A 17,465-nucleotide genomic window follows, 5' to 3' on the forward strand; every position below is an offset into this window, starting at 1 on the left:
TGTGTAACTTATACATAGACCTTTTTTGGTCTAGCAATGTGAAAGCAGGCTTAAGGTTTGCAGTGTGTTCCAAGTGTTTTCCAATGATTTTTATTTAAAATTAATTTTATTATTGCTACTATTATAGATGGTTTTTGTGGTTCCTATACAGTAATGTTTAGCAATAGTTTTGGTGATTTAAGAACCATATTCTCTGGAACAGTCTGTCCCTGCACTCTTCTGTTGCCAGCTGTGCATCCTGGTCCTGTGCTGACTGAGTTTAGAAGGTCTCCACATCCTCAGTAGTTCTTGATAGACATCAGGTTGATGTGTTTCACAAGACCAGCTGTTTCCTTTTGTAAAGATACAAAAAAGCTATTTTCCCTTAGAAAGCCTGACAAATGAGGGTTCAAGTCTGTGACACTGCAGCCATGAATCTCAACTACTACTTCCAAGTTTTTCCTCATTCTAAGAAGCAAATGTTGGGGAAAAAGAGTTCTGTGTTTAAAACAGATTTTTATTTTTTCCTCTTAGAGGAGCGCTCAGTGTAGAACTTGGTATGCAGACAAGTATAGTATCTCTGGTATTTCAGAGCTGGATGAGGGAGGAGAGATCCCCAGACCTGAAGGGGCCTAAGTGAGTTCTGTCTTAGCAGCCACTTTTGAAGCCAGAAGCTAGCAATAACAGTAACAAAATTGGCAAGAAGGGTATATGGAATATCCTGAATATGGGCTCTAGCCTTCTAGCCTGCTGCAGTTGGACCATGGAGAGTGAGGGCTCCTGTCCTTTGGGTCAACAGTCCTTTGTTCCCCAGCCCTAGGTATCCTTTACCTTAGGTAGCTGAGCTTCCATCTGCCATAACTGGCTCTTAGGCTGAGATAGCTGGGGCCATACAAGACTTCAAAGACTTAATCCATGTAAGATTGATTTTTTTTTTTTTTTCCTGACTAAGTTTAGAAACCCTCTCAATATATCCTATTAGCCCTTCAGGAGGAGAATGAATTAATCTGCTCTTCAGAAGGTTATGATTCCTGGAGGTGAAATGAAGGCTGGTAGCAGTAGCCTGGGAGGAACAGAAAACATGCTTCTCCAGAAAAGCAAAAGGATTGTAGAGGGCAAGTAGTTCTTTCTGGAAGAAGGTTATCTTTGGTTGCCCTGCAGTACATTAACAAATTAAGTAAATGCAACAGCCATATCCTGCAAATAGTAAGCTGAAGAGAAAACCTGCAAGAATTCATCAGTGTTGCTATCTAAGGTACTTAGATAAGGTACTTCATGGTACTTAGAAGTACCTTATCTAAGGCGGTACTTTTTCAGTTCCATTCAGAACTTGTTATACCTTCACTCTTCAGTTTGTCCCACTTTCCTGTCACTTTCAACCTAGCTAATTCCCTGTCCCTCTATTGCGGGTCAAGTTGGGTTCAGATTCTGAACTGAGTACAAATGGTGACTCTGGTATTAATGTTAGGATGCCTCATGACTGGGTCAGTTTTAAGAGTAACAATTTTCATCTACATCATATGGCTTTATAGTTGAGAATGAAAAAGCCAAGCTGAAGCTGCTTGGGCTTTCTTAATAAGCTACTAAATGAAACGTGAACATAAATCTATTGGGCAGTTTCCATCTGTGGACCAGTAAACGTTTGGAGTACGAGTGTGCTGACTGTTTTTGGCGTACAGATTAGTGCCACACCACAGCTAATGTCCTCTAGAATTATGATGTGTAAGTGGGCATCTGACCTGCATGGGGGTAGAATTTGAAGTTTGTTTTGCAATAGGGGAGGTATTTACTGTCTCAGGAGGTGCACACTGACAATATTCCTTAAAAAGACTCTAGGATGGTATTACGATCACTTGATAAAAATACCAAGAAATAGATTTTTACAATAATTGGGAAATAACGTTGTGCTGTATAACCTAGTGTAGGTTAAGAAACAAAGCTAGAGCTACAGTATTTTGGGAGAGAAAGTCTTCTGTCTGACATACCAAAAGATAATAAAGAGATGTTTACATTGGCTTTTTTAATGGTAAAAGGAACTGCACATGTTGAAGTATTTTCCTGACAATAGCTTTTCTTTTTGTTGTCATGCCTTTCAAGCTGCCTTAATGAGAAACTAGTGTAAAGAGTGCTCCTACCAAATTTGTCACATTTAAATTTGCCTTTGAATGCCAAATGCTTATCAGAAGTTGGAAGTTGCTCGAAATGAGCTTTGAGCTTAATACAAATATGTAATGTGATTGGAAAGTGAAATAATTCCTCAGGTAAGAGAAATATTTTCTCCACTTGTGTGGAAACCTCTCCTTGTGATTTTCAAGAATATTGGGTAAATTACACATTATTTTCTTAGTCAGATTAAACTACTTATTCTAGAATGTGTGTTGATCATTTGAAAAATGTAAAATTTTAGCTGTTTACATATCTGTTTTCTAGAATAAATAGTGGTTTTAGTAAGTATTAAAAAAGGTGTTAAAGCTGTAGTGTCTTATTGGTGCCTGCACGTTTTCCAGTCAACTGCTACTGCACCTGCTTGAGTGTCTAAAATAAGTTAATGGTATAAACAGCCATCTTATACTAATAAACTTTTCAAAATGCCAGAGCATTTACCTGTATCTTTTTCTGGAGCCAAATGAGATACTGTATAGGATTAAAAAAAAAAAAAATGCAACTTTTGCTGCTGTTCATCTCTGAACAGCAGTTATGAAGAAGGCTCTTGTATCTTGTCCTAAAACTTGTTATCTCTTATGCTTCCTTCCAGTTTACCCACTGAAAACAGATTTTGTAGTAGCTTGTAGAACTTGGGCTTACATAGTTAAGACCTAGAATTATCTGATCTTTGTTGCAGCCAGTTAAAAGCATCAGCTTCTGACCTCTAGTGTTTCAGATATTGCAAGGGGAAGTTACAACCTGACTGTTCTTTTTAGTATCTTTGTAGAAAAAGATACTGCAGGGTTCCCTGTTTTGTGTTAAATGGTGTTTTTTCCAGTTGTCAGCTCTACAAAATCTGTAAGTTCTGAAAGGAAAACTGAAACTTTTCTGCTCTTCACCGATAATAAAGACCATGTAAACCAGATTTATGCCCAACATTCAGTTTCACTGAGCAAATTACATTCCAAATTACGTTATTCTGTCATGTCTGCGTTAACTTTATGGTCTTATAAAATAACAGGTCAGGAATAAAAAGCAATAAAAACATTCATGTATAACGTTACAGCGTGTAATCACCAATATGGAATACTCCTGCAGTACAGCACTGTAGACATGCAGCTTTCAGCGATTATTGCAGTGCTGAACTTAAGTTAGTAAATTTTACTGCTTCTGGTGTTGGTTTGTACTGGCTTAACTTGGGAATGCCTGTTTTATGCCTTCTTGTGCTCCCAGTTCTAAGGTAAGCTCAGATATTTACTACATCTGTCTTTTAAGAGGGCTGTAGCACCTATGTACTATTCATGGTAGAAACCTTGCTTTACTCTTGCTTTATGGTAGTACAGTTTATGGTTGCGTAGTAACCTGGAATCCATAGAATAAGAGGCTTAAATGGCAAAGTCGAACCTTTTCAAACAAAGGGAAAGGACTTAGGTGAGCTCCATGGATGACTCCCATGTATTTCTGCTGCCACAAGGGATCAGATCATTTTGTTGTCAGGAATTGTAGCTTGTGACAGCAGTGAAGCTTTTTCTATATAGAAATTTAAGCTGCATTATTTATAGTTTGCAGGTCATGCTGCTTCTGTTCCAATTTCCCCAATACCAGCAGTGGTCTTGTAAAGACATGAGTTTCTTGTTTCTTTTTTTTCTTCTTCTTTTAACCTATTTATGACAGGAAAAACTTAATGTTGTTAATACTTAGCTCTCTGTTGTGGTATTGAGCTACGGGTTGCCTTGGAAACTAGGTTCAACAGGGAATTATACAATAAAATGTATTTGTGTCTCCATGTTGCAGATTCTGTGAATTAATACTGAATATGGGAAATTCTTCCCCCCCCCCCCCCCCCCAGTAAAATTGTAATGCCCACTACGCTGCTCTGGGGGAGGGAAGGGGGAGCTCTGAAAGTACAGAAATTGTTTCTAGATTGTCAACACTGGCAGGACTCTCAAGGTTGTTCTTTTCATGCAGCAAAAGGGTTTGGAAGAAGGTTTATTATCTCTGTCCCTTAGTTCCTGGCCTATTTTAGGTCATAGGGTTGATACTTAGGAGAAATGTTTTACAGAAACCCTTTATTAATGCTTGCTGCCTTGTGTTTTGAAGAACTGTTGACACACTCATTCTACAAGGCACTGATATTTAAATTCTGCTTGCAAATGACTGACTTATCCTTTGGACTTGCCTGTTGTTGAAATTTATTCCTTGCTTCCTCCAAATATAAATAGAAATTCAGCAAAATGAGTAAAAGGTAGAAAAGCCAGACATTCCATTATATTTTGGTTTCTGTTGTATGTTTGGTTGTATGAGATTTACAATTGAAGTTAAAGATTTATATAAAAGTTTAAAGTGCTTGTACCCTCTAAAGGTGGTGGCTGCTTCAGAAATAACTCAGTTGGTGAAAGAAACGCCACTGTCCACTAGTGCATAGGCATGTCTGCCTAGGCATGGTCTGCCTTCAGGAAGAAGAGTTCTCCATATAATCTGTGTTGGGGGGTTTTTTTTGTGGCTTTTTTTTTTGTTTTAGCTGAGATAAATGAATCTGCCATGAATTTGCCATGAATTTGGTTCAGTCGCTTTAGGATCCTCTTTAGAGGCAAGCTGAAAAGTTAGTGTTGCAGGCTTTCAAGTTTCAAGATCTTCAGCGAAGGATCATCTGTGATTAGGAGCTGCATCTGGCCAGCAAATGAGAGAGAAATGAGGGAAATCTCACATTCCTCTATTTCCAGCTTTTTTACTTGTCAGTTTATCTCCGTAGCTTCATAGTATTGATAGTAGGGGACTTCACTTGCGCTCTCTGCAACTCCTACACAATAAATAACACAATACTTCTTCTAAATTAAGTTTTAAAATATAAAAGCTGTCATGTGTCATTCCCCAGTGCATTTCCTAAAATGCAAGGAAAGAACATGTTTCATTTCTTTGTCATTTGGAGGCAGAGGAAAACTCCTTGTTACTAAATGAAAATCTTACATTGGTGAAAATATATGTACACTCATTATGTTCCATATGTTAAGCATTCCTGGAGAATCCTACTTACTAAATTGCACATGCAACCTCTTTGGCATTAGTTATGAGTGTTCTTCCATATGTGAAGCTTTGTAAATTCCTCGTGCTCCTCCATAGTCCTGCCTGCAGCTCTCAATATAGCTTGGAGAGGGTCACCTTGATCTGAGTTATTAAGCCTCTAGATATGTGCTGATAACCTCAGCCAGATGAAAAATACTGGACGGACAGATGGTGAATGTGTAGGCAACTTCTATTCATGACAAAATATGCAAACAGTTTAAATGAGGTTTTACTATCAAATAGCTGTGAATAATTTCAACAAGTCTTTTTTTTCAAAAACAGAAAGAAGAAGGAAAAATTCAAGGACAGCTTAATAAATCTGATTCTAACCAGTATATCAGAGAACTGAAAGATCAGATAGCCGAGCTGCATCATGAGGTAAGTGATAAAACTCTACTGTCTCTGATCACTTGCACCTTTTGTCAGATCTTTTAAGCATAGTAGGTTTTGCTTATCTAGTAGCTATTATAGTTTCAATAGCTGATTTTGCCAATGTAAATTATTTTAAATGAATTTGATGACACTAAGTCTTGTATATGAATCTTGTCGTTATATCCTAGGATGTAAGAGAAGAAAATTTGCTTCATTACATAACTTCTCATTACAATGAGATTAACTTCTATATTCCAACTTTTTTCCCCTTAATTTCATGGGTTAATCATATGTTGTGTTGCGTGTATTACTTCTGGAGCTGTATGTAAGAAAATAAGCCCCTTCGAGTCTCCATTTGCTACACTTTTTAAGGCTAACTGAATTAAAAACTAGACTGCATTTGTGCCAGCATGAGACTCTGTGGAGATTTTTAGTACTTACTGTTGTGAGGATGAATTATATGTGATGGTGTACTGAGATTGCTTAAAAAGAAAAAGGATGCTTGCTTAATGTCAGTTAACAGATTTTAAGTTTTAAAAACTGCCAAAACCTTCAACCTGTGAAATTTCTGTCTTCAGACTTCCTTGCTCTAGTAGTTGTAGTAACTTTCTGTTAGTTAAAAAGATCAGAAGGTCCTGAAACCGAAATGGCTTATGTAACTACAGTGCTCATTGGCTCATTTCAGTTCATCCTGCATTGTGAAGAAATGTCTTTACCTAACACTGCACTGTGTGCAAAATGCTCAGTCATCTTTATTTTAGACTGCTTCCATATGCCTTCTAATACACAGCTCTGACAGTGTTGCTTAAAATCATAGCATTGTAGAGGAATGCAATCCTACTAATGTTTGCTGCCTTTTTGCTTTTGTTAAATAATCACATCCTTTAAGCATAGTTTTTTTCATAACCATCTTTGTAGAGTCAACCTTTCTAGGACCCATCCCTTGAGAATTATAATATAGTGGAGGATCTTGAAATGCTGACTTTGCCATAGATAAAAGGATGGTCTCTAGGGCCATCCATCTAGCACCTTTACCAATCACTAAGCTCACTTAAAAACAAGTTTAAAATCAATAACTTGCCATTTTCCATTAAATGACTATAACCAGCTTACTTCTTTATGAGAAGGTAAGCTGCTTGCAGAATTCCTGGAAGCCAGGAAATTTTGCAAAATCATTGTAAGTAACTAAGGTACTGTAGCAACTTTTTCTTCTGCTCAGTCTAAGCTTAAAAGAGAATAAACCATTTCTTACCCCCCAAAAAAAAAAAAAAAGTAGGATTGCTGTTGTAATGCTGCTGTATAACTTTCTCTCTACAAGCATTTGTTATATGCCTGGCTGAGCAACATCATTTTCAGAAAGACACAAGCATATGTTTAATGTGTATAACTTAATGTGACCGGGTTGGAATGAAGAGGAGGTTCATTAGCTGACAGAACAATGATAATTCTGAGTAACACAGCTGATTTCTAACCAGTTAAGTCTAGACAAGTCTTTATTAGCACTTCTGTTTGCTTGAGAGAAAATGCCAGTAGGGAGAGAGAATTTCAACAATAGCAGAATTTGAGTAACTCCATGTAGAAGAGTACTCTTCTTCCAGAGGTGTACTCCCTTGTTGTTGCTCAATTTAATTAATTTCCAAACTAGTTAAGCACTACAGGAACAAAGGTAGCTCATTCTAGGACAGACAGAAATAAAAGGAAGGAACTGTACATAAGTTCTATGCTGATAGCATCTTTACTTCATTATAGACTTTCTTAAAGCCTGGAAGTCCTTGCTTACAAATAATGAGTTATTTTTATTCCTCACTCTAATATATCTGCTGTTTATGTCTAGTATTTATATAAAAGCTTGGGAGGGAAAGTAATACTTCATGCACAATCCTTTATTTTGTGTTTAGCCCATTTGAAATAATGTAAGGTTAAGCCTGAAATGTATGCCTGTAGTGTTTACGGGTAAGTCAGTTCTAATAGATGATAATTAAGAAGTCTTAGATTAGCGTAGTTGCTAAGCAAAGAATTTTGTCTGCAGCGTTTTCTGAAAGAGCAAAATCTCAATAATTTGGCAATAGGAAGAGACAAAAATGTTTGTCCTCAATTGCTGAATGTTAGGATTAATGTACTTTGGCCAGTACCAATTAAATAAACCAGTTTTCAAAGTCTCTTTCTGTGTAGATCCATTAATGACCCATGCTCTTTGCTCTTTGGCTAACTGCTATTTGATTCTACTTCTGCAAAAGCTAAAAGGAACGTTACAAATAAATTTGCAAATTCATCTTCCTGAAGATAGGGTGATGGTGTATGCGACATGCTGACCACAACCTCCCAACTGGCTAACATGTAAAAGACACAGGAGTAGAGTTCTTGGTGACTATATGAAGTTATGAAGTTACCATTTAATACATTGTAATTGCAGAACTTTTGCATTAAATTGTGTCCAGTTGAAAGCTGTAGTTTAATGAGCAAGGAGAGGGAAGCAAGATTAAAGGTGTTGACATGGTCATCAATACGTTGATTCTGCATGTTGAACTCTTCCCCCCCCCAGTACTGCATTTGTACAGAAATTTATATCAGAAGAATTGCAGGTCCTTCATCCAAAAGATGGAGCAGAATAATGAGCAAGTCATATTAAATATAAGTAAATGTAAATGATGCCCATATTGTGGCCTTCTAATAAACACAATTTTACCTCTTTGGCCAGAAATATGCATGTGTATGCTTCTGTATCAGTGGAAGCTGAAGGAGCAAGATACTTTAATTCCATCCTGTGATATGATCCGTCAGATGCTGTGACGGCACCATGATGTCGTAACTGCAAAATTCATCCTAATCAAAGTTTTAGTAGAAAGACTCCTATGCTATCAGTATTTGAAATCCAGACTAGTCAGGCATAGTACAAACCCAGAATGCCCGTGAGGAACACCAGTAAGAACCACAAGGTAACAGCAGAAAGTGGGTTGCTATTACTGCCCAGGGGTTAGAGCTTAATGCTCTGAACTAATGGGGAGTGTTGTTGTGGCACAGGAGCAACATCTGCTGCTGTGCTTCACATTCTCCCTTGATAAAGGAGAAAGGTATGGTAACCCAAAGCAGCTACATATCAGAGCACTGTGAATAGAATTTTTAAGGTGATTAATATTATAGTGTTTTTTTTTTTATACTTTTGAAAACTTCCAAACCACTGCCCTGTCTTGAGTCCATCGCTATGGCTCTCAGATCTGATAAATGTTACCTCACTGCAAGGTGCACTTAGCTAACTACGTTTTGCTACTACAGAAAAAAGAAACTGCTATTTATGGATGCTAGTGTTCTCTGGAATTTGTCTTGATGTTTGTTGCTGTCAGAAATGTCTTACAGAGCTTAGAATCCTCAAATCCTGAAGTTTTGTCCTCAAAGCAATCCAGACCACTAAACATCATAAATAAAAATAATACTAGAATGGAAGTGTAGGAGGTGTTACTGGAATAGGAAGGGAAAACCTATGACTCTACTTCAGTTAGTCTCAAGAGGTGAAAAAATGTTCAGGAAGATGCAGCTTGTTTCTCTGTGCTCTGTTCTTCAGATAGCATGTGCTGTATATTACTACTCCTAAGAGATTTGCTTCTGCCTTTTCTTCAGAGAAAAATGAAGGTGATGTTCAAAGCCATCCTTAGGGAAAGATAAAATCTTAATCCATGTTTTTAAAGGCATCTTTCTTCCTAGAGGTTAAAATAAGACAGTCTCATTTTTGCTTAAATCTTTAAGTTGTCTCTTGTCTAGGACAAGCTTAGAGTAGTAGTTCAAAACAATGATTCTTGCCCAAGAATCTTATTCAATAAAATCTTATATGGACCTAGAATTAAGCAGAACTGAGAGAACTGTTTCTCTTAAGATTGAAGAGCTGTTGTATTCTTAAAGAAAATGGATGAGGAACATTGCCTCCCTCCCAAGGCTTTCTTGGCTTCACCTCTATTCTCGATGGCCTCACATCGTGTTGCTTGCATCAGGATGAAGGGAAAATCTGAAGTTCAGCTTTATAAGAAAAAATGTCCAGAACTGTCCTTTGAACAGCTGAGAAATAACTCTGACAGCATCTTAATCTAGAGCACTCCTAGTACCTCGAACCGCTGATTCAACTGTTGACACATTTTGCCAGGAACACAGAATTAAAGAGGAGAGGTTCTCCACTTAAATGCTAGCCTGCTTACAAGTGCTAGTCAGCACACATATGCCTCTTTGATTCCTTCCCTGGCCCCCTCACCTCCCGACTGGACAACATAAAATTTTCTTTCTTTCCAAGACTGAAAGCTGACTGAAGGAGGGTCTTCCCCTTTAGTGGCTCCAGAAGTCTCATTTCTAGCTCTTCTGCTCTGCCCCTCTCTTGCCAAAATTCCAAGAAATCTGAGGTTGGACTAGGTTAGGGAGATTCCTAATAGGCTTCTAATGGCCTTATTGGCTTCTGGTTTCCTTACTCCAGAATCTTTATCTCTACAGACAGGTGGGTGCTTATAAAGAGTTTTCAAATAAGTTATGACACAGAAGAGGTTTGGGTTTAATCTTAGCTGTGTATTTGGCTTTAGCCTTACTTTTCTGAGCTCAAAATTTTGCATGCGTCCTAACTGTGCAGCCAAAATGATGGCTTTCATCTGCTTCTATTTTGCATTGGAGAATAGTAACCCTGCAGTCAGTCTCCAAATCATGTTATAAGACTTGCTTGTAGTAAAATCAAGTTGTAATGTTCCCATTACCGAGTAAAACAGTGCATACACAAATAATTGGCAGTATGGCATCCAAAGCTAAACTGATTAAGCACAAGGTAAACTAAATAGAAAAATTTGGTGTCTTTTTTTCTTACCTTTCAAATAAGGTAAAAATAACTGTAAATGGTATGAAGAAATTGGGTGGTGGTGTGTGCGTGCTGTTGGGTGCGTGAGGGTTGGGTTTGGTTTGTTGTTTTCCCAAGATATCCTTCTGTTTCCTCTTATACCTAACTGGTGGACTTCTGTAGTTTTATTAGCTGAATTGTAAACTGACTTCTTTAGGTCTTTAAACTTGTATTTGATGAACACTTTAGGAAAACAAACAGACAAAAATTGGAGCTTCAAGAATATTGTAATAAGCTTTGTATTGTAGATTTCCACTCTATGCACACCTCACCCCCTTAAATGATACGCTCATACACAGCTCTTTCTTTCCACTGACTTGAATTGAAATAAAAATATTGAGAATTTATATTATGGAAGATACAGAAATCATCCTTAAATTCCTCAATACAGAATTTCATTCAAACTGAGTTCACATGCACGTAAATCAGTTACTAACACCTTTATTTTTAGTAAATGTGTGTCAGTCACTTATTTTGATTCTGTAGGGAGTTAATGACATCTATTCTTTAATGTTTTACACAAACTATCAGAATTAGAAGAACAAGTGGTGCATAATGAAAGGATGTGCAGAAATAGGTGCTGGTACTTCTACTTAGTAATAGCTAATACTGTGAAGGAACAGTCGTGTATGTTTACAGTGTCAAATTACAGCGCTGCACTTCCTTCCTTACTGGCTGAGTCATTTTATTGGGCATGAAGTTGTTAGATGCTTATACATTATGTCTTTATTGTTGAAGGCTGAAACTGTAGTGTGAAAACCTGAAATTTGGGGATTGTCACCGATTCAAACACAAGTCCTGACCTAAATTTCCTTCAGAGCATTTAATATCTACTTGACTTGGACACTGTGTGACTTTTCAGCAATAAATGACCCATTGCCATTTGTTCTTCCCATTAATCAGCATCTTTCCACCTTGCATTTTCCTTCCCTCCTCTGTTTTCTTTTCATTGTTAAAGCTATTTCTGCAGCGTTCCTGACCTCTGCTAGCTTAGTAGGATTTTAGCCTAAAATGTTTTTTGCAATGCCTTGACCCTCACCGGCTACAGCTTCTGCAAAGAAGCATTGTTCCTCCTGTCAGTAACTACACAAGCTTGATTCACGGATCTTTGACACAATAAGATTTGGTGAGCACTATACTTTAAATTGTAAAGTCAGATGATAGTTACTCTGCTTTAGCTGATGCAACGTAAATGACTTGAGCGTACAGACACTGCAGGATTGTAACCTGGGTTACCTACTGTCAGGCTGTACAAGGAGTGCTAGTTCTTCTATGATGTTCCCTTTGATAAGACACTGAAATGTTAAGTAAAAGCCACTTTTGTGAAATGCTTCCACTACTCAGGGAGGTATCCCACTGCAGGAGGTGGTACAAAGTAAGCGGTTAATGTACTTGGGGGAAAATGTATAGAAAGTTTGGGTCGTTCTGAGTTTTCATTTTGTTTAAGGTTTAAGGAAAACTAAGATAATCTTGAACTAGTTGCTATTCCTTTCAACATAAATCACATACTGGGACAACAGAGGGAGATACTTTGCCACTTCTTTCTACTTTTAATTCAAACTGAATGGAATTAAATGATTTATAAACTGTTTAAGTTCTGCATTTCATGCACTACCTCTTTGTACACGCAGTCACTTTATATATATATATATTACACAGCAGCTGTCTCTGCTTCCTGTTGGATGTTGCAAGGCTTGTATGTGTTACCTAGATTACAGGAGTGGTACAAAAGATTAGAATTGACATGCTTACCCACAAACTACACTGGCAGACCACAAGACACCTTTGGAGCCAGAAGCAAGTTTAAGAATAGTGGTTTCTAGTCTTGCAGACTTTCTGATTTAGGACTGAAATGCTTAATTTTAAATTGTACTTCAAGTGAAATTTTGCAATATATATTCCTTGTTACACTGTTAGCTTTTTTTGGTTTGTTTGCTTCTTTAGGAATATTTTAATAAGTTTATTTTGATGTTAAATTCTAGTTTCTTATATTATTAAAATATTTCAAATGTAATTTTTAATTCTAACCTTAGTAGATTTTTTTAATATTAAAAGCTGAATTCTATCTAGTACGTGTTCAAGTCCACAAAAGGGAGTAGTTTGTACCTTTTGGTATTGCAGAGCATGATTCCATAACACCGCGACTTTCTCTTGCACATTGACCATCTGCATTAAGAGACAGCTTTATGAAGGGGAGCAGCAACATACAGAAACTTAGTGTTTCTCTTGCTTATGACTTGGCATGCATTTTTAAGTTGACCTCAATATTTGGTAACCATTTAAAATTGTGTAAAACTTGAAGCATGCAGAAAACAAGACAATGGCACTGCATGTGTAAGTGGTGAGTACTCTTGACACTGAGTTGCAAGTAAAATTTTCATTGTCCACGTGGACTTATTTATATTTCTATTGTCAAAGAATTGGTAGTCAGAACTGTTGGCGCCATCAGACACTACACAGTGTGTCTCAAATATTTTCCAAGTGCTGCTTTTGTTCATTTCATTTTTTTATGTAGATTCAATACAAATTTTAAACTTACAGTACATCATGAGATAAGCTTAGAACTAAGTTAACTACTTTGTATCTGCTGTCCTTGAAAAGGAAGAATATGGTTGTTGAAGGCAACTTTAAAAAGTCAATTTTAACAACATTTTCCTATGCTTCAGAGCTCCAGTAGTGGTTTTTAACTTGAAGGAAGTTGAAAAAATACTCAAAGAACTAACTTAGTGATGTGGGGGTTTTTTTATTGGTTTGGTTTTTTTGGGGGGGAGTGGAGTGTCTTTTAAGACAGGTCACTTGGCACTTTTGACCTACAAAATATGCTTTTTTTGTAATCCTGGCACCTTTTGGAGACATGCTCTTGATCTTTGTTCTTAGATGCCAAGAATGATTTCCAGATTAAAGGTTTCACAGACCTCTGTAGGGTCAAGGAGACTTGAGGAGAGAAGGTGGCTTCTGGGAATCCACCTGCAAATTTTTTTTTGGTTTTAGCTTTGAGTAGAGCCTTCAAAAGATGCTGTGATCTTTATGTCCTACATCTCTTGCCGTTCCCAGGAAATACAAAACTATTTGAATAAACTAGGACTTGACTGGACTAATACTAAAAGCATAATAATGCAGCGTCATTATGGGAACATAACTGAAACAAAATAACACGTTTTGAAATTTATTTTGCAATATGACTTGTTTCTTGAGATGCCCTTTCTTCTGTTTCTCATGCTCTCTAGCTGTTGTCTAGTCACCCTCAGTAAGCAGCATAACTTGTAGCCCTAAGAAGGAGGACCAACTAATTGCTACTCACCTACTTCTAGGATTCTAGTCAGCCTTAGTAAAGTAAAATGCTCAGGGGTGTGTGGTGGTGGTGGTTGTTGTTACTGTTTATTTTTTTTTTTTAATACAAGGAATTTTGAATAGAGGGTGTAACAAACCCACAAAACTAAGTGGGATGAAGATGGATAGGGACCATTTGTTCACATCTCTTCCAGGGCAAGAATTAAGATCATCAAATGAAGCTGGAGTTGCCCTGGAAAAAATACCACAGGAAATGATTTTTGCAAATTAAAAGATAAAATTCCTTTTGCTCCAAAACGACTCCAGATACTAAAACCCGTATTAATACAAATCCAAAAAATATCTGCCAAAATTCATGAAAAAAAAAAATCTTGAGGTGATACACAAATAAATGCTACTTCTATCATAAGAAATGGGTTAATTGCTGGAGGTTGGGAAGAATAATCTGGGAGAGTATCAGTACATATTTGCTTTGTGTTACATTCTTGCCCAGACATCCACTATTGACCAGTGTCAAAGACAAGATATGGAAGTAGTTTTGTCCGAGCTGTTCGTATGTAATGAGATATGCACTTGCAAAATAATTGCTTAAAATATTTCAAGAGGAAGCAAGGATGAGACTGTTTACTAGTGTGCAAGCCTTATGCATTTGTTTTGATATCTGAATGAAAACCAAAATCCTGAAACTAGGGTGCCACACTGTTCCAAAGATTAGAAAACCTTCCCCAAACTGCCCTTGTTACAATATTTAAGTGTGCTAATGGAAAAGAGCAAGACAGATATTTGGAGCATTATTACTCTGCCAAAAACAATTTTTGAGGCTTTCAGAAGGCTATAATGGCAATTTTGCTTTGAGGGAAATTCTGGTGACTAAATTCTTGCTTATTGGCAAAGCAGAAAAGGGGGAACTTTTTAAGTGTTTCCCATTTTCAGCATCTGAAAACTTGGTGATTTCTCAAAGAAGTAGGGACTACTTTTCCACTCCCCCACACATACAATTTTATCTAGGAATGGATCTGATATTATGTTGTAATAAGCTAATGTAGTCAGTTAGATTTGATATAGGTGTTATCTCATGGTCTGATCTTGTTCCTGGTGAGCTAACACTTTAAGATTGGCTTAATGAAAAGAGATATAACAGTTAGAGATTAAATACTATGCTTTTAAAAGATTTTGCTTGTGTAAATAAAATTCAAGACACTTTAAGTAATTACTTTGAAGATAGATAATGTGTAAGATATGACCTACAGAGTAATTGGGAATAGCGTTGAAGCCATGGCTAAGGATACATTTTGTAATTTGGGATAGCTTTCCTAGGTTTTCACTGCTGAAACTGAACTGGAGAAGGGAAATTAAACCACAGTCGTCAGTGTGAAGGATTAAAAAAAAAAAAAAAAAAAAAGAAAGAATAAAGAAGAAAAGAAAAAGAAAAGGGGAAAAAAAAGTACAAGCCCCATAATACAACAACTAAATACAATTCAAAGCACTGTAATACATAGGAGGCAATCTTTAACCACATTAACAGTTTCTTTGGCCTTAAATACCATGAATTTGTATAGAAGGTAAGCTATGTTTAAAAGCTGCCAAACTATTTCCTCCTTAATTATTGTTATGAGCTTCTCTTCCCTGCGGAGATGGGGGAATGCTTGTACAAGCAGCTAAATGATGACTTCTGCAGCTGCTGTAGATGAGCAGAGTCGCCCTGCTGCTTGTGGCTGCTTCTAGCAGTGTTCCTGGCTCCTGCTCCTCTCACAGCAGTAACAGCTGGACATGTCCATGGTAGACAGCAGCAGGAAGCATTATTCCTTTCCTCTGTTAGTTTTGTTTTTAGGCTTGCTTTGAGTCAAATTCAGTGCATACCCTAATCAAATGTTCTCTTATCTGAAGCACTAGTGGACCATATTCAGAAGCAGGGTCAATCATTCTAGTGAGCTTTACTCTGCTGCAGTTAAACAACTGGTGCCCCACTGTTTAGCTCAGGTGTGTCTATACTGTGTTGCAGTCATAAGTGAATGCAGCGTGGCTGCATCTTTAAATTGTCTTACAGTTACAAATGAGTTGGACATAACTCTGGGAGATGGAGGTACAAGGATTGACTGGGGAAAGTGAAATCTAAACTCTAACCTCCTAGAAACGAAGCCTCCACTGCAGACATGCTTCTAGGATGGTGACTGAACTCTCCAGGCTTGCAAGTGGATCAGATCACATGGGCAAATGAGGCTGAGATAAACTAGATTTGTCAGTGTTTGGATATCTTTGAAACAGAAATCTGTAACACTTCATCAGAACTAAGGAAAGAACAGCAAGTTCAGAAAGGCTTAGTACTTTTCCAGTAACGTTTATAATTGAATTTAATACTTTTCCACTTTCTCTTTTGTCAGCTTATTTTTTTCTCCCCCTTTTCTACTGGAGATAATGGGATTTATGAAAGGTTGGAAGGAGTGTACTGTTTGCCTTCCATGTAGTACAGGTAGATGCAGATTTTTGTCTTGGCAGTTGTCACTTTTTTCCCTACTTATTCTCATAAAAGTGTTTATTTTCAGCAATCTGTTTCAGTCAATTTTTACATTGTTCTCACTTCACAGTTCTCAATAAAGCTGTAATGCTGGTTAAAACTACTGCATTAAATTTTACAGAACACTTGTTTTGCTTCTCAATACTGACCAGAATCGCATTAACAGCTTCTAATATAGTTTGTTTTACTAAAGACAAATACTTTCAAAATAGGTGGTTCTCTATAAATGTTTTCTGACTTGATAAGAAAAGTTGTCCCTGAAAGGAAATATGTTAGCCCTCAGATTTAGAGAGTAAGCATTTCAACTTGTGGTGGAAGTTTATAGCACAATAAATCATGTGCTTTTCTTTTACCATATCTTGCAAGTGCAGTTGGACAAGAGACCATCAGATTTTTCCCTCCCCACAAGCAAAGTTCTTGCAAGGCTGCTGGACAGCTAAAAATGTAGTTGCTTTAGTAGTACGTGTCAAAGATACAGAGCCTCTGTGCTGGCGGAGTCTGATTTAAGTGGTTGTGGTCAGTCTGAGGAACCTGTGATGTGATAAGATAGCGTTTGTGAGGTCATGTGGTTTGCAAACACCCAATCTAATGTAGCAGTTTTGTCTACACAGGATAGTTAAATATATACGCTATGCTTTTGAAATGTCAATTGCTTATTTTTTTGTCTTTTAATTCAGCTTGTCCTTGAGTATCAAAGATGTTACACTGGCTTGATAAGTCCCAAGACTGTTGCAGAAATGCAAGACTGAACTTACTGGGACTCTTAATACTTCTCTCATAACTCTGGCTCTAGTCTAGTTGCTCTGCCCTTAATAAAACATCTGGCTTTAGAAGCTGTCTATCTTAACTAAGTGATCAACTGGCAGAAGCCTTATATGCAGTGATTCCATTCTGCAATATTTTGTAAACACCAGTGATTTATTTCAATTGCTTTTTAATGGGTGACGACAGTATAATTCACACAGGCATGTTACACTTACCCCAAAACTTAAGACTGACTCCATAATAATGGCTTTCTGTTCTACAAATCCTTGGCCGCAGACTCCATCTTTGTATCTCTCTCCCCCCCCCCCCCCAACAAAACAAAACAAAAACAAAACAAAAAACCCCACCACCTTTTGGCTCTCATGAGTAAAGGAAAACTTCTAAATTTGAACAGTATAACCAGGACAGTGGCGTAGTCTGTCCTCAGAAACAAAGCAGATATGGCTCTCTGCCCACCGCAGTGGGACTAAAAGA

The 17,465-nt window shown here is 37.3% G+C and overlaps 1 protein-coding gene across 9 annotated transcripts in view; it reads left to right on the forward strand.

The window, feature by feature from the left end:
* The window catches only part of EVI5 (ecotropic viral integration site 5), a 118,907-nt gene that overhangs the window by 88,589 nt on the left and 12,853 nt on the right, over positions 1–17,465 (forward strand). For all 9 annotated transcript variants that reach the window (XM_068952487.1, XM_068952484.1, XM_068952485.1 and 6 more), the window contains one exon: positions 5,470–5,565. In XM_068952487.1, coding sequence (XP_068808588.1) covers positions 5,470–5,565 — 96 coding nt within the window. The remainder of the gene's footprint in view (positions 1–5,469; positions 5,566–17,465) is intronic.

The sequence above is a fragment of the Struthio camelus genome, chromosome 8 (assembly GCF_040807025.1).
Source record: "Struthio camelus isolate bStrCam1 chromosome 8, bStrCam1.hap1, whole genome shotgun sequence".
NCBI lineage: Eukaryota > Metazoa > Chordata > Aves > Struthioniformes > Struthionidae > Struthio > Struthio camelus.